The 18509-nt window shown below is 40.4% G+C and overlaps 1 protein-coding gene across 4 annotated transcripts in view; it reads right to left on the bottom strand.

Annotated features, from left to right (window-relative positions):
• Nucleotides 1-18509, bottom strand: part of plod1.S (procollagen-lysine, 2-oxoglutarate 5-dioxygenase 1 S homeolog) — a 47865-nt gene that overhangs the window by 18094 nt on the left and 11262 nt on the right. For 2 of the 4 annotated variants that reach the window (XM_041571263.1, XM_018227692.2), the window contains exons 3-9: nt 18183-18295; nt 15145-15308; nt 14144-14256; nt 13739-13802; nt 13302-13399; nt 11865-11966; nt 9955-10086 (exon numbers count right to left, since the gene is read on the bottom strand). In XM_041571263.1, coding sequence (XP_041427197.1) covers nt 9955-10086; nt 11865-11966; nt 13302-13399; nt 13739-13802; nt 14144-14256; nt 15145-15308; nt 18183-18295 — 786 coding nt within the window. Of the gene's footprint in view, nt 1-9954; nt 10087-11864; nt 11967-13301; nt 13400-13738; nt 13803-14143; nt 14257-15144; nt 15309-16529; nt 16701-18182; nt 18316-18509 lie in introns of all 4 variants that reach the window. The other 2 variants (XM_018227693.2, XM_041571264.1) reach the window with 2 other exon arrangements.

Raw genomic sequence — 18509 nt, 5'->3', positions numbered from 1 at the left:
TGGTAAGCCTTTAGCTTTCCTAGCCAATCCTCCTAATGGTACTTCTGCTGTCCCCAGGATACTCTCCTCAACGGGGGATATGCTGACCTCCCCGTCTGAGATAGCCTTAGAATTCAGTAAATTTTACTCCTCTCTTTACACTTCTACTGCGCACTACTCTAATGCTGACCTTCACGAGTATCTTAATGCGATTCCCATCCCGAATATCTCACCTCAGCAAGCAAAGTACATGGATTCCCCGATTTCCCCTCTTGAGATTGCCGAAGCCATACTTTCCTTCCCTTCCGGCAAATCCCCGGGCCCGGATGGCTTTGTTATAGAATGGTACCGTATTCACTTACGCGAGATAGTCCCCAAATTGCATGAAACCCTGATGTATGCCTTTGAAAATTTCTCTCTCCCTAAAACGTTCTCAGATGCGACGATTGTGGTCATCCCCAAACTAGGGAAGGACCTCACACTGTGCTCCTCCTATAGGCCGATTTCATTACTCAATATGGAAATTAAAATTCTTGCAAAAATTTTAGCTAAGCGTCTTGTCAAAGTTGTGTCTACAGTGGTGGAACCTGATCAGTCTGGCTTTATGCCTTCTAAATCAACCAGCTTTAATCTGAGAAGACTGTTCCTTAATTTACAACTGAAACACGAAAATATGGGTTCCAGGCTGGTGGTTTCATTGGACACGGCTAAGGCATTTGACTCGGTGGAGTGGCCTTACTTATGGGAGGTAGTAACTAGAATGGGTTTCGGCCCTTCCTTCACAAAGTGGCTTCGGCTGATGTACAGTGAACCCAAGGCATCCATCCGGGTTAATGGCATTACTTCCGTACCATTTCGCCTGTCAAGAGGTACTCGCCAAGGGTGCCCTCTCTCTCCGCTCCTATTTGCGTTGGCAATTGAACCTATGGCCATAGCAATTCGGCAATCTCGGGGGGTACGGGGATTCCTCTACAAGACAATTGAGGAGAAGGTCTCATTGTATGCAGATGATACGCTCCTATACTTAGCGGACCCACATGAATCGCTCACCTCTGTACTTGGGATTGTCAAACAATTTGGTACATTCTCCGGCCTTCAAATTAATTGGGACAAGTCCATACTATTTCCCCTTGATGGACAGCTTCCAACTGGGGTGGCCGCAAACTGTAACCTAAAGGTGGCGGACAATTTTAAGTATCTAGGGATAACGGTGCACAAAGATCCGACATTATTTTTGCAGCATAATTTGCACACCTTACTCCGTAAATTTAAAGAACCACTTGCACACTGGACCAAACTCCCTCTCACGCTAATAGGCAGAATAAATATATGCAAAATGATTTTTCTTCCTAAATTTCTTTATGTACTGAGTAATACCCCCTGCCACATACCCAAGAAAGCCTTGCAAGATTTAGACCGAACACAATCTGAATTTATTTGGGGGAACAAAACACCCACTCTGTCCAGAGCCACTCTCAATGCTCCCCACGGTCAGCTGGGACTGACTTCTCCCAATTATGAACTCTATTATCTTGCCTCCCAGGCCTCACACGCGGCCGGTTGGAAAGTGTTTGACGCTGACAACCCGGCATCCATAATAGAGGCACTCTATCTTACTTCTGTGGAAAGCCTGCACAACGCTTTATATAGAACTCGAAAGGATCTTGGCCCTTTGTTACCTGTAATGGATGCCACTAAGAGAGCCTGGGATGCAATTGTGCAAATCACTAAAGCAGATACCAGTCTTTCTCCAGATTCACCTTTATGGGGTAATAGTAATTATCCACACTTAGCCACATTCTCAGAGGTGGGAACCTGGACTAAATTTGGTCTAAAGCGGCTGTCACAAGTATACGCTGATGGAACTCTTCGCACGCTGCCTGGCTTTCGCCAGACCCTCTCTCTGCCTGATCTGTCCGAATTCCGTTATAACCAGATTCGCCACCTCTGCTCCGCGCAATTCCCAACCCCTCCTCAGCACCTGCAATACACAGGGATGGAAACTTTGATTTCTCAACCCGCCAAGATCAAGCTCCTATCCACTACATATAGGCACTTAATTTCCAATAGATATGATCCTCGACCCAGGGTGAAGTATAAGTGGGAGAGTAGTGGGTTCATGTCGACCCAGATGATTGGGAAGAAATTATAGACAACCTCTATATCCCATTAGTAAGTGTAAGAGACAAGCTCATACAGTTTAAGATAGTACATCAAACATACCTCACCCCTCAGAAACTATTTACTATGGGAAAAGTAGCCTCACCCAGCTGTCTGAGATGTGGTGCTCCTGTAGCTACTTTCATACATTTAATGTGGGATTGCCCAGTGATATTCAGATTTTGGAAGGCAATTTTGAACTTCATGGCTACCGAACTGGAACTCCCCCAGATACTTAACCCTGCTACTTGTCTTCTGGGTCTCCTTGACTCCGTGATACCTAGAGTAAACACTAGATGCCTGATGAGGTTGCTCCTCTTTTACGCAAAGAAGGTCGTTGCCCTGCACTGGATGGGCCCATCGCCACCATCTCTGAGTAGATGGATTGGACTGGTTAATTCGCAACTGGAACTGTACAAGCTCACGTACTTAGCACGTGGATGCCCAAAGAAGTTTGAGAATATTTGGAACCCTTGGCTCGAGTCGCCAGCCACCTCGAACAACTATTGATAGATACCTTTTCAGCCGTATCCCCTTCTCCCCACTTTCCCCTTCTTTCTTTCCTTTCTAACTTGCTTTTCTTCCTTCTAATTTTCTGTTGTTAAAATTCAATAAAAATTAACCTTTAAAAAAAAAAAAAGTGTATTATTATGAAAATGGTTTATTTACATGAAGCAGGGTTTAACATATGAGCTGTTTTATGAAATACCTACATTGTTTGGGGGGGTATAGTTTTCCTTTAAATGTATGCAGATACACCTTTGAAACATGAAGATGTGTTACTTTTTGACTTCCAAAATGCATTGTTTTATTCTAAGGTGAAAGGGTTTGTTTGAATGGATTATAAATTCTTTATTAAAACTACTATTCTATTTTAAAATACAGAATATGGGGGGGGGCGTGACCGGAAGTTGATCGGGACGGAAGCGTAAGGTAGTAGCTCCGTGCCCGTGCTCAAGAATCCTGCCGTGACCCTGGAAGAACCGCTAGGCAAACAGCGGAGGAGAAGCGGCGCAACTACACTTCTTTGAGCCAGGACTCGGCTCGGCTGCCTGCATGGGGAGAAACCGTGGAGCGGGTTCGCGCACTGGTGCGGTGGTCAGGGCTGGGGACGCCCAAGATGGCGCCGGATCTCACACAGGATCCCCTAGCAGCGTGCAGCAGGGTGTCAGGTGCAGCACGGATCAAGTGGAGAAGGGGAAGAGCTTCCGTGCTTCGGCTGCATTGAAATTAGGCAAGTATGCCAGGGACCCTTCCCATAGTGATAACATCCAGGGAAGCCAGTGTCCTATATCCCCTGAGGCTCCCTCTTGTAGTTCTGGGATGTCTTCTCCTGTTAGTAACCCAGACATGCAGATAACAGAACATGCCCAACCAACACTTGCTGAGCTTATGTCACTTATGAACAGTAACCATGTTGTGACTATAGCAAAGATGGATGATCTTAAATCAGACTTTGCCTTGTTAAAGAACGATGTGCAAAAGATAAGGGAACGTACAACAGAGGCAGAGAAGCGGATTGGCACATTGGAGGATATTATCACTCCTATTCCAAATAATCTTTCGGAGATGGCACAGAAAGTTCGGATCTTGGAAGCGAAAGCAGATGACCTTGAAAACAGGTTCCGCAGGAACAATATAAGACTTGTGGGCTTGCCTGAAAGGGTGGAGGGTAGTGCACCTGAAATATTTTTGGAAACTTGGCTCAAGGATAAATTTGGCAGTAATATTTTTTCACCAACATTCACAGTGGAGCGTGCCCACAGAGTCCCAGCCCGACCTCCTCCTCCTGGTGGTACACCTCGGACATTTATAGCCAGGCTACTGAACTATAGAGATCGTGATAGAATTCTCCTGGAAGCCCGTAAAAAACAGGAAATTATCCATGAGAACGCTAAAGTCTCTATATACCCGGATTTATCTATGGAAATACGCAAGCAGAGGCTTAAATTTATAGATGTTAAAAAACGTCTACGACAGGTTAATCTGATATATGCAATGATGTTCCCAGCCAGACTGAGAGTCCAGGATGGTGACAGAGTGCACTTCTTTTCAACACCAGAAGAGACTAATGCGTGGCTGGAGAGTAGGCCCCGGAGATCTCCACTTAATTAGATCCTGAGGGAGCGGATAGAATAAGTGAATGGGTGGACTTATTGACTGGTTCGGAATTCAATAATTATGAGCACGGGTTACATAGGAAGGTTGATTTTTATTAACAGAAGGCTTGGTTAACTCGATAGGTCATTGCTAGGAGCAAATAGAGCTCCTCCCCGTAGGGAAAATTGCTTTTTGTGTTATGGGTTTAGGTCCACCCAGGGTTTGGGGATGGGCAGGGTGGGTAAGGGGTATATGTGGGAAGGAATCTCGTATGTATTTGTTATGCTGTGCCTCACATACGCTTATCTCAATTAAGGTAATTTTTAACAATTTATACCCTGATAATGCAGTCCAACTTTTACCAGTATGCAGTCCTCCTTGAGTATTGTCTCCTGGAACGTCAGGGGACTTAACTGTAAATACAAACGAGCCCGACTCTTTGATTACATCAAAAGGCATAAACCGGTGGTTCTTTTTTTACAAGAGACACACTTGGTGGGGCAGAAACTTCTCTCGCTTAGGAAGCAGTGGGTGGCTCATGCCTACCATGCTCCCTTTTCTACCCATGCTAGAGGAGTTTCTATACTCATTAAGAAAGGTGTTGCTTTTGAATGTATGGGGGTCAGAGTTGATTTTTATGGTAGATATATAGTACTCCATTGTAAGCTGGCTAATCAACTCCTTACGCTGGCTAATATTTATTGCCCGCCACCATTTTCCTTACCCCTACTAGAACGGGTGTATTCAGTAATTGCCTCCTTTCCGAATGCTCCAACTTGTCTGTTGGGAGACTTTAACGCTACACTTGATCCCCAGCTGGATAGGTTGGGCCAAACTAGCAGTTATAGCCGGGGGCTGAAGCAATGGATAGATAATATTGGTTTTATGGAACTTTGGCGTTGGAAGCACCCGAGTGAGAGGCAGTATTCCTGTCATTCTACTAGTCACACTTCTTTATCCCGTATAGACTTAGCCCTGGCCTCTGCTGATTTTGCACAACAAGTTATTTCGGCTGAATATCTTCCTAGAGCATTTTCGGATCACTCACCTCTTGTTATCTTGCTTCGTGTGGGGGACCGGGGCCCTAGAGCCAACTGGAGACTGTGTCCAGTATGGCTCTCAAATACCCAGATTAGGGATCGCTCCCAAGAGGAATATATATCTTATTGGGGAATTAATCAGGGCACGGCCTCCCCAGATATCCTGTGGGAAGCATCCAAGGTGGTGGCACGGGGGGTATTGGTTAGTGGTATAGCGAATGCTAAGAAAATGGCTAAAGCAGAGGTTGTTGAGGCGGAAATGGCCTTCACAGAGGCAGATGTGTTTTATAGTCAGTCCCCTACAGAGACTACTCATCAGGTGTTGGTTCAGACACAAAGAGATTTAGAGTTGGCACAAACTAATTTGACTAGTAAACGTTTATTATATGCTAATCAAGGAATATTTGAACAAGGTGATAAAGCGGGTAAACTACTGGCAAGGCTGGCTTCAGTCAGAGATTCACAAACTTTAATAGCACAAATACAGGATCCTGGAGGGAGTATGGTTAGTGCCCCAGAGGATATACTTAATGTCTTTATAAATTTTTATGAGATCTTATATCGGACAAAAGCTGATTACTCACAAGACCAACTAACTTGTTATCTGGATTCAATTACCCTTCCTAGCCTTACACAGGTAGAGAGGGAGTACTTGGATGCTCCTATCTTGGAAAATGAGGTGGCGGAAGCTATATCGGTTCTCCCTTCTAATAAGACTCCGGGCCCGGATGGTTTCCCGGCTGCTTGGTACACATTACAGGGGAAACCCTTGGTTAGACATCTCCACGAAACCTTTATATATGCCTATGAAAGAGGGACTCTCCCGCCTTCATTCTATGAGGCAGTTATTGTGTTGATAGCAAAGGAGGGTAAAGACCCTGGGTTGTGTGACTCATATAGGCCAATATCACTTATAAATATGGATGCTAAGGTGCTTGCTAAAATTTTGGCCACTAGACTAGCTAAAATAGTCCCTTCTATTATACATAGGGATCAATCTGGCTTTATGCCTACTAAATCTACTGCTATTAACTTGAGGAGGGTGTTTACACATCTTCAGACTAAACATACAAACGCTGGGTCTAGGATTATTGTGTCTTTAGATGCTAATAAGGCATTTGATTCAGTGGAATGGCAGTACTTGTGGGCAGTTATGAAGAAATTTGGATTCGGCCCGGGCTTTTTAAGATGGGTTCAAATGCTGTATCTTAAGCCTACAGCATGTATTAAAATCAATGGCATGGTGTCCTCCTTTTTTCCCCTGGCTAGGGGAACTAGGCAAGGATGCCCACTGTCCCCACTCTTATTTGCAATAGCAATTGAACCTTTGGCTGCCTGTCTTCGCCAGGCTCCAAAGGTTGTGGGATTTAAATATGGTCCATTAGAGGATAAAGTTGCCCTATATGCAGACGACTTGCTTCTATTCTTGGAAGACTCGGGACCTTCCTTGCAAGAGGCCATTAGTATTATTGAGAGGTTCGGCATCTATTCTGGGCTAACTATAAATAAATCCAAGTCTGTTATTTTTCCTATGGATCAGATATCTACTCAATCTATTAATCCCCAGGGCCTCAGATGGGTTAATAGTTTTAAATATTTGGGCATTACCATTTCTGTTGACCCTAGTTTGTATATTTTAAACAATATTAATCCAATCATAGAGCAATTTAGGAATGCAGTTAGAGTCTGGTCTCGTTTACCTATTTCTCTTTGGGGTAGAATCAACCTGTATAAAATGATTTACTTGCCTAAATTATTATATAAATTGCATAATTCCCCTATATGGATCCCTGAGCGGTACTTTCGTAAAATCAACTCTATCTTACTCCCTTTTATATGGGCTAATAAGTCTCCACGTATTGCGTGGACCTCACTAACAGCTACGCTCGAAAACGGAGGTTTGGCTTTACCTCATTTACGTTTTTACTTTTTGGCCAGTCAACTCTACCATATTCATAGTTGGTTCCATAGTGATGAGGAGGATCCTGGTTTGTTATTGCTGGCCTCCACAGTTGGCTCTTTGGAGGCACTTAAAAATATACCATATCGACGGTTAAGTGATTATGATAATTATCCATCCACAATATCTGTTCCATTTAAAGCATGGCGGATTGTTTGCGCATATACTGGCCATAAGCCTCCTTTGATCTCTCCTTTTTTGCCACTATGGAGGAATTCTAATCTGCCTCACTTTGGGACCCTTCAGGATGTCGTTTATTGGCATTCAAAGGGTCTTAAATGTTTGGGAGATATTTTGACAAATCAAATATTCCCTAATTTTCAACAATTGCAGATAAAACTTAAAGAACCAAAATTACAGTTTTTTAGATATCTCCAACTACGCCATGCCTTTAAAGCTCAGTTTGATACTCTGGAGGTGAAGTTCAATATTCCTCCAGTAGAGGTAATACTTCGAGATCCAAAGAGGGATAAATTGATTTCTAGGCTTTATCAGATACTCATAGGTACTATTCCTCCACCATTTAGTAGGGCCCAGAGGCGTTGGGAAAAGGTACTTCCTGCTCTTAGTGGGGAACAGTGGGAGGAGGCTATTGACTCACTTTATTGTGATTTAATTTCTTTGCGTGACAGGCTGGTCCAATACAAATTTATCCATCAATTATATATAACCCCTAAAAAGCTTCAGTTAATGGGTAGAGAATTGGAAGCCAGATGCCCAAGGTGCCAGGAGTTGGATGCATCTTTTCTGCACCTGGTGTGGCATTGTCCTCCAGTGCAGCAGTTTTGGAAGGATGTGTCACAGTATTTGGCTGATAATTTAGCGTTTCCCCAGGTGCACTCCCCGGAAATTTGTTTATTGGGACTGGTGGATGATCTTGTACCCTTAAGCAAAACTAGAACACTTATGAGGGTTATACTGTTCTATGCTAAAAAGTTGGTGATAATGAACTGGATGGGTAAAAATAGTCCCACTGTCATTCAATGGGTTAATTTAATTAATAAAATACTTCCGTCTATTAAACTTACTTATCTGGCTAGAGGGTGTATGGGGAAGTTTGAGAGAATATGGGAATCGTGGCTGGATATTAATCCGATGGGGAATTTTTAGGAAGTGGAAACAATATGTCAGTTGAGGAGGCACCTATATAAGAGATAGCATATAACATGGGTAGAAGGTAGGGGGTGGCATAATATAGTGTATTTATGGTGGTAACAATTGCTTTTTATGTGAGGGCGAAAGAAGGTACTATTGTTCTACTATTGTTCTACTCCTAATAATATGCGGATTGGGCCTGTATTGGTGGGAGAATCTTATTTGTTTATAATTGTGATAAGAAGATATGCGATAGAATACTAAACATGAAAGTGAGATAAGTGAATTCCCTCCCTCCCCCCTTTTTTGGGGGATTTTTGTGGGGGTTTTTTTTTTTTTTTTTTCTTTTGTAAATGTTTCTGTGTGGTCGCTGGGTTTGTCTTTTTATCTTTGTATGTAGTGAGGGTGAGTTTTAACTGGGTACAGCTGAGCTCTGGAAGGAACAATTAGGGTTGGGGGGGTTTTTTTTTTTTTTTTTTTTTTTTTTATAGGGAACCAACATCCCTAAAGAACACTCTCACTTGTTAATCATGAGTAAATTCACGAGCACTAAACAACAAGGCGCCAATATGGGTCAAGCAAAAAGGGTAATGCGCCGCAGTACTACAAGTAATTGGTGGGTACTTTAGCACTGGCACTGGCACTATTGTTCACTGGCATTAACAATTATTTTCCTTCTTATTTAGTACTATTAGCATTGCCACTGGTTTTAAAGGGGAAGAAGAACCAATAAATGGAAGGATATAAGTTTATTAATAATATATGTTAAATTCACAACAGTAATTTAAAACAACACAGGTATTTTAAATTGATAATGCACAGGTATCATGTATAGGTATGGTGAATTGTAACAATACTGGCTGTATACAGAGACACTTATTAACAATATCACTTTAAGGGAATTTTAACCGATTGGGGTTCAATTGTATAATGGGATGCTCCTTTTAAGATTCTATTTTTTCATGCTGCTGTACTGGAATGTATGTAATTAACTGTTGAAAATAAAAAAAACTAAAAGTAAAAAAAAATATCAAAAAAGAAATAAAAAAATTATAAAAAAAAAAAAAAAAAAATACAGAATATGGGAACAGCTGGTTTTTAGGAGGCATTTCTAAGCAACAACTAAGATGACTGCCGAGATCGGCAATTTCCGTGTAATTCTGCGCATGCGCAGTTTGCGCAGACCGGCAAACTGCTCCAACTGCGCATGCGCAGAAATACCGATCTTGCAGTCAGCTTACAGAGGATGCCGAAGAAGGATGGGTGGAACTTCGCTGGAAGAATCTGCGGCGAGCGGTAAGTATGGAGTATGGGGCATCTCCCCGGGAAGGGGGGGGGGTAGTTAGCCTGGGGGGAGGAGGGAGGGGGGTCTACCTGGGGTGGGGGGTAAGGGTTTTTTTCAGAACAGGTTGATTTCTCCTTTAAATTGGTTTACATCAATATTGTAGCTGACACATATGTACAAAAAACCAACCGATTTTTTCATATTTGAATGCAGGTATAATACACCGTATAAATACATTTAATAATGATTTAACTTGTGCTCTACTTCACCTCTTCTATTATAATGCTAACCTGATTACCTTGATTTAGAGTCATGAGAGGTTGGAATTTACTTACATGATTGCTGATATAAAGCTGGATTCGGTTTTTGGGATAATTTAAATTATTCAGACGCTTAAAAAACTCAGAGACAAATGGTGTTGGTTGTTCAATGTAAATGCCAATTACTACCAATGGAAGAGTATCAACCTTGAGGAAAAACAAACAAGAAGGAAAATGTAAAATTAATGGTTACACCAACAAAAAAAGGTAGTCTGTGAGAATTGCTACAAAACCAAATCAATTCATATATTTCAGTCTTGAGGACTTGGTATAGCTTACAGCCTGAATAGAAGGATTTATACAAAGCATCATTTGAACTTTATAAGGATTACAGCAAAGTAACAGTGCATGCTGGTTGATATGCACAAACAAATATCATTAATGGTAATACACATGCTTGAATTAGACACTGTGCAGTGGCACATGGATTTACGAAATATGTCATCCTCTGGGCTTGTATCAGAAACAGTTTCTTTGAGCCAATGATCTGCTTGTAATGGTACAGAAACTGCATGTAAATTCATAGATGTTTGCCATTCATTGGGAGTTGGGACTGAGGGTGTTTCAACTATGGAGGGAGCAACTGCAAGACTATATTGTCCTTTTTCACTTATAATGGAAAGAACTCTGCAATGTGGGTCTTAGAAACACCAATTCATTCTTGAACATAGAAAAAAAGATGGTCAGAACATTGGGTCAATAAGCCAAAAGAGGTTCTGTATTGAGGAACAGAGAATATGTCAACCTGTTAAACTGACGTTTTCACAATGTATAGAAGAATAAATCACCTGCAGAAGACAGGGGCTAGCAAACAAAATGAGAAGAAGCCTGTGGAAAAATTGGGGAGAGCACAGACCTACAAAGTTGTAGCAGGTGAAACCAGCCAGAAGCCAGAAGAGAAAAGGGGGGGAAGAAAGATTGTGGAGCAAAATTATGTAAATCAAACAGAAGCAAAGCAGTGTGGGAGTAGATAACATACACCCATGTAGCAGAGGAGCTCCTTCAAATGTGAATCCCCCTATTCAAATGTGAATTTGAATGTGAGATTTATCAAACCTCAATCATGGAAACAGTCCTATTTCAAATATTCGCCAGCTAAAACCTGCCGAGTTCATGTACAAGTCAATGGCAAAGGACGGCTGAGCCATTTGGACATGTTAATTTCCTTATACAGGTACTATAGAATTTCCGGGTCTGAACCATTAGATCGAATATTAGACATTGACATTTTTTTCTTATATAACCTCCCAGACGAATTGTGAGTATATTAGATTTAAAAAAATTCACATAAATTTGAAATTCAACCTTTGCTAAATGGGGCTTAATGTGTGAGCACTGGAGGAGACAGTGGGGCAAATTCACTAACCTCCGAAAATTCGCCAGCAACGGGTTCGCTCACAGCGCAACACTTCGCCAGGCGTAGATTTGCCAGGACAACGCTAATTCACTAAAATCCGAAGTTGCGTCAAGAGCGACGAACGCTGGCGAAGTTGCGCTAGCGCTACTGCACCAAGCGAAGTTGCACTAGCGTTGCCTAATTTGCATACGGCTGGAAGTTAAAGTTCAATGGACGTATATGTTGCAGCAAATACATTACACTACACAAGCCCGGGAAACCTTAATAAAATAAAATAGAGTTGTTATTTTGACGAATTTTCGCCCGCGTTAGTCACTTCGCCCTTTAGTAAATTTGCCCCAGTGGGTTTATTACTATGGTCCTAAAATTAAAAATTCTAAAACTTGGAGAACGTCAGTTACTTTGTGGGGAAGAAATTTTTTTGCAAATTTTCCTACTTTTATGCAGTTGTAAATTAGCCTTATAACCTTAACTACAGTATATTCTGATATGACTCAAATCTCAAGTTTCTTAAATCTGCAGTGCAAACATTTGTTAATAAAAGCTGTGTTGTTTAAACATTTCATACCGTTAGACCATCCAAATTCCTCAGACCCTCATCACAGACATTGCAACCCGACTCAAAAGTCCATACTCGGGGAATGTAATTACTGAGATAGTTCAGATGAAGCTGCACAAAACAAAAAATCATGAACAATTATCATCTCAAGGAAATAGATATGTACAAATCATTTTGTATGTGTAGTTTTAAGGTTTAGCAACAGGAGTGGATTTGTAAAATAAAAATGAAAAAAGCAGTCCTTGGATTTTATAATTTGGGGACTTGTTGCTTATAACTTTAAGGTCTGTGTTACTGACTAAGATTTAGTTTAAATTTGCCTAAACTGCAATATTCTCTATAGCCCTTGTGCCACTAAAAAAAGAAGTAAGATGAGCATGCAGTTTAGGTGTGGTCTGACACTGCTAAAATGAGCCAGCTGAACGGCAATAAATATAATTCCATCACAAGAACAAGTTTTTTGGTTTTTTTCAAAGCCTGTCCAGACAAGATATCAGAAAACTAGGGATGCACCGAATCCACCATTTTGGATTCGGCCTAACCCCGAATCCTTCACGAAAGATTCAGCCGAATACCGAACCAAATCCGAATTTGCATATGCAAATTAGGGGTGGGAAGCAGAAAACTTTTTTTACTTCCTTGTTTTGTGACAAAAAGTCATGCAATTTCCCTCCCCGTCCCTAATTTGCATATGCAAATTAGGATACGGATTCAGTTCGCTGGGCAGAAGGATTCGGCCGAATCCTGCTGAAAAAGGCAGAATCCTGGCCGAATCCCGAACCGAATCCTGGATTCGGTGCATCCCTACAGAAAACTATGCAAGGACTGTTATTTCCCTGTACTAAGTAGAGGGAAAAAAGTAGAGAAATGTTAAGGGTACAGGCCCCTTTAAAACCAACTCAATTACGCATGGAAAAAGAGATCAATGCTGAATGTTATAAAAATTGATCATGCTCCATTTAATTACAGTCTGCGTTGATATCTGCAAAAATAGACAGTCACACGTTTTTATAATCTTGCAGATAAAAATCATTTATTTTTTAGTGGTCTAAACATATGCTTATGCATTTATGCTCATTATTAACTTTAAAGATAGTTCCATGGTTAAACAAACACTAAATTATGATCCTTGCAGCTATTCAGGTTGTTACTGTTGCTCTAACCTCTCTCAAAAATGATAAACTCCTGAGAATTGCAAAATGTAATTTAGAAATGATTACAAGTTTGCCATGAACAGAATCAAAACTATGATTCCTAACTCAGTGCCTCTAACACACACTCAATAGATGGGTGATTTGATTGTACAGGTTCAAAAATTAAATGAACCGAAAACAAAACTACAACCTGGGGGAAAGTATTATTCTTACTAATATGTAACAATAAATATGGTACAAGTAAAAAGATCTCACAGGCAAAGATTAATGGCGTTCCCTAAGTTTTTCTTACCTTTGTTGGGCCATTTCCATGAATTAAGACAGGAAGAGTATCATATACAAGGTTTCTAGCTCTTACACGACCATACTCAAACTTCAGGACAACATCCTCTGCAACCATAAAGACAAGACTGAAATGAAAGGGCAGTAAAAAAACTATTCCTGCTCAACTTCATCAAATAAACAATTTGGCCAACCAAACTGAAGGCCATATTGGGCCTAACTAATTTTTTGCCCCAGGGCAATAACTGGTTCTCAGGGATGTCGGTCCTGTCAATAGCAGAATGCATCCATATTTTAATGAAGTCCTTGCCTAGAGAGATGTTTTAGTAGCAGGCGGATACAAGAGTGACAGGCAGAGCTGGAAAATAATTGCACTGAGTTCATAAATTACCTTTTTACTGTCTAGTTTATGTATGTACCGTTAATAATGAGACACAATTCTCTCACCTGCAGATCCATAGAGATTCTGGAAAATCCGACATCTGTGATCTAGGGTTATATTAATCTTTCCCTTTGTAAAAAAAAAAAATAAGGAAAATAATAAAGTTTTTGGATGGATTTGCTTAATTTCTACAGAAAATGCATTTTTTAAAATAAGTAGTAATGGGGTATATATCAGATGTAACCATTGCTTTCTGCAACCTTGGTGTGAATGTGTCACTTGCATAGGTGGAATGCTATTTTACTGCAAGCATTTGGATGAGAGAGAACTGCTATTCCTTATAAAACACAATTTTGCAAGAGGTGTGATATATCATTACAAAGAATGTACTTCCCCCCCAAATATCTGTTTCCATATATTGTTTAAGAAAATATAAAGTGAAATCAAAATTGTTAGGAATGCCTACATACCCTTTTAACAGGATCTAGGAAGAGCTTTGTATAAAAGAGCTGGTCACTGCTCTTATCTGTTCCATCCCAGTCCGCTACCATCTTATACAGATGTGCAGCATAACCTATAAATGCTGTAGACAGGAAATGTAATATAAGCAACTGTTTCCAGATACTGGAGGAATCTATATATATGTTATCAAATCCTTACTTTTAAAAACAAAAAATAAAATATAATTTTACATAAACTACATGTGCATCCAAATGTGCCACAAAAAAAAAAGAAGAAGCTTTATTATCAAAAGCTTCCAGTACATTTTATGCATTAACTTAAAAAATTAAAGATTGTGGCACCAGGAGGGGTGCCCTAAATTGATAGAACAGATTTACATGAAAGCATGAACCATAGTGCTCATGCACAGAACACTTCTGTCCAGGGACTGGTAGTACTTTGGCTCCAGCAAGAAGTGCAGAGCACAGCTTTATTGAGTACATGCCATACATGTTCTTAACACTTGCTATATATAGGACATGCAGTAAATACAATTGTGCGTCCACTCACTAACTTGTACATCTAAACTACACAAGTTAAGGATGGTTGCAGAGAACGCCTATGTACTGTCCCCGCTACTCCAGCACTGCTGAACACAGGCAGCAGGTTTCTGTGCTCCAAAATAAAACAGAAGGTCCTGCAGCAATTCAAGAAGCAAGGACGGTAGTGTTGAAAATGCAAAAAAATATCAGATTGTTGCTGACTTTTGCCATTTTTAAACACTGCCTTCCCATTAGTAAGAAAGCCTTATAATCATTGTCAGAATCTTACAGTGCATTTTCAAGCATTAACATGCATAAGAGGCTAAAATTAAAGGCACAGTGGGGTATCAGGTTTTATTCCACCATGTCACCTGTCATTGACATTAGCGGAAACTGCATGGGATCAGGCATATTTCTACAGGTAGAGAACTCTGACCCCATGTTATCAAGGACCCACCATAGGATGCTGTAATTTACTAGGAACATACCTCCAGATCCAAGGTACCGTTTACCCTCTCGAACCACAGGATACTTTGACTCTAAATGTCGGTCAGGGTAAGCTACAGATTCTGCTGAGAAAACAACCTTACTCTTGGCTTGTCTGAATTTTTTCAAGAGTTCTCCGTGTCCAGATGCAAAAATCACATCATAACTTAAAAAAAAAAAAAAAATGTAAAAATTAACCCCTACGAAAGACACAAAGTTGATATATACAGCTAACAGTAGCAATTCATTTTTAGTAAGTATGAAATCTTTATATAACAGACTGCTTATTCCTTCTGACTTTTTGTGGCTACCAGACAAAAAAAGGTCACAAGTTTCATATAGCAGTAGGTTTTGTAGTGAACTTTCTGAGCAATTAATTGAAAAGTATTTGCAAGAACAACATTGCTGAGGTTTGGAGAACTGATTGCATGTAACTGAAAGCTTAGGTAGGCAGGTATTTATATTGGACAACTGGATTAACCTGTGGTGGCCCTAAAGTAATGGAACTATGAAACGTTCCCCTGCTGTTCACTTATTCTATACAGTGATTTTTTAATGTGATAGCAGTATTAATAATTCCTCTAACTTACAATGGTCTTCTGCAATTATAAACCTCTACTGAATTTGTAACCACAGTCTTCAACAATAGGTTGCTCTGATCTTTACAGGAATTATATGACAGAGTTGTGTATGAGCAGGCATGAGTGTTTGATTGCAGACATACAATATGTTCTTGGTGTGGATTGTGCAAATAATTATTTTCATTATTTCTAAATATCTAGTTAAGAAAGTACAGTACAACAATATAATCTACAATCTGGTCATTTCCCTATGGGACTAGACTGTAAATTATATCCTTATAAACGGCGTGTTCTGACGTCAGAACGCGTAGTTTATAACAGGCGTCGGAATTTGACGCCGCACATCCGAAACGGACGCCGGCTCCACCAAAACGGATGTGGGTGTGCCCAAAATTTTGATGCCGACCCCTGCACAAAATGTAGATTATAAGGCATAATATACCCCCTACTAGAAATTTATAAAGATATCAGAAGTCACCTCGGCGTTATGTGACCTGCATATATACCTTTTATATGGTCTCATAACTCCTCGGTGACTTATAATATCTTTATAATCTACAGTCTGGTCATTTCCCTATGGGACCAGACTGTAAATTATATCCTTATAAACGGTGCGTTCTGGTGTCAGAACGCGCCGTTTATAAACTTAAAGAGACAGCACTTGTAGCTGCTGCTCTATCTTCTACCCTGTTTCCCGCAGTTTGGCTTTCATGCGCCACACTTCCTTGCTTCGCCCGCACTTAACACGCTCCACCTGTTTCACTGCCTCCCATCTATCGGCTGCACTTTCCTTCCTCCCAGGTCACCTGCAGCTGCCTCCCTGCATGGTCTCGCTTCCTTCCTCACACGATTCCTCTCCACTCTCGCTCACCCTCCCGTCCACTATGGCAGGTCTTGCTCCCCCCTGCCATCCATCATCTCAAATCTCGCTCCCCATCGCACCAACTATCACATGTCTGGGAAGGGGGTGTGACTTCCTGTGTGAGGAGAATAACTGACTTAACTGTTGTGAGGTAATTTTGAACAGAGTAAAACAGCAGAAAAAAAGACAGCAAACACAGAAAGGAATCAGGAGTTACGATTTCTAACCATATTGCAGACAGAAAAAGATAGAAAAAGTCTCGCTCCCCCTCACATCAATCATCTCAAAACTCGCTCCCTCTCCCATCCACTATCACAAGTCTCGCTCCCCCCTCCCATCACTATATCAAGTCTCACTCCCTCTCCTTCCCTTGCCGCCACCCCCATCTCTGATGTAGCAGAATGTCATCACACAGAGCAGGCTCTTCCAAAACTACAGAAAGCAAAAGTAATACAGGTACCAAAAGGGATGCAGGGAAAGAAAAAAATCAACAGCAAAAAAAGTAATGCATTTTGTAAAAAGCAAAGAAGACAGATGTAAAAATTGAACTTAGAAACTGTAGATTATAATAAATAATGTACCCCCTACTGTAATTTATAAACATATTATAAGCACCTCGGAGTTATGTGACCTGTATAAAAGCACTCGGCCTGCGGCCTCGTGCTTTTATATGGTCACATAACTCCTCGGTGACTTATAATATCTTTATAAATTACAGTAGGGGGGTACATTATTCACTATATATATTATATGGCTTCTAAAGGATATATGGCTTCAATGTTTTATGGCAAGGCAAAGTTCTATACTGAGATAGAACGGTTGCAGGAAAAATGCCTTAAAGAAATTGTTCAGTGTAAAAATAAAAACTGGGTAAATAGATAGGCTGTGCAAAATAAAAAAATGTTTCTAATATAGTTAGTTAGCCAAAAATGTAATGTCAGTCAGTCAGATCACTACTTCCTGCTTTTCAGCTCTCTTGGTTTACACTGACTGGTTACCCTGGCTACCAGGCAGTAACCAATCAGAGACTTGAGGGGGGCCACATGGGTCATATCTGTTGCTTTTTAATCTCAGCTGAATGCTGAGGATCAATTGCAAACTCACTGAACAGAAATGTACCATGTCGCTCCCCTTCAAGTCGCTGACTAACTCAGAGTTATAGAGCTGAAAAGCAGGAAGTTGCATTCCGGCTGTTTTATTAGACATCTGTTCACTCCAGCCTTTATATATTACATTTTTGGCTAACTAACTATATATTATAAACATTTTTTATTTTGCACAGCCTATCTATTTACACAGTTTTTATTTTCACACTGAACTATTCCTTTAATCACCATTACCATGAGTGGTGATGACAACGGACACATCTCAAAAACAAAATGTGTGTTTCTGAATGGTGCCCACAAATCCCAGATAAAAATTCCAAAACCAAAAAATCTTACTGAACCGTGGAGTTCAATGTCCTTTGTGTTTTACTAGAGCACGATAAAAATGGCAATTCTTTTTTTTGGAAATGTAATACAGGTAATGAATACACTGAAGCTACAACAATGATAGCTAATAACTGGAGCCTGTTGTTTCACTAGGGACAGATTACCTTTCAGTGAATAAGATAATTAGATCCTCTTTGTCTGAATATGGCTCCAGAGCCAACTTCATGAGCTGGATCTTTTGTCCATCTCCAAGCCATTCTTCTCCTAGTCCCAGAACCTACAATTAGATAAATCAGACTGTAGTGGCCGATTACAATATGTTTTCAAATAAAAAAATTATTTTTTTTAGAGATACGCTTTAAAAAAAAAAAAAAAAAAGCATTTAAAATAATTAGACAATCAAACACATGCTAACTGATAGAGGGGAATCATACTTCATGAAAATGTATCTGTATATTGTTTTTTTTTTTTGGATATAAGATATTATATTA

Source organism: Xenopus laevis, chromosome 7S, assembly GCF_017654675.1.
Source record: "Xenopus laevis strain J_2021 chromosome 7S, Xenopus_laevis_v10.1, whole genome shotgun sequence".
In the NCBI taxonomy this organism is placed as follows: domain Eukaryota; kingdom Metazoa; phylum Chordata; class Amphibia; order Anura; family Pipidae; genus Xenopus; species Xenopus laevis.
This window is presented reverse-complemented; position numbering and strand designations above follow the sequence as displayed.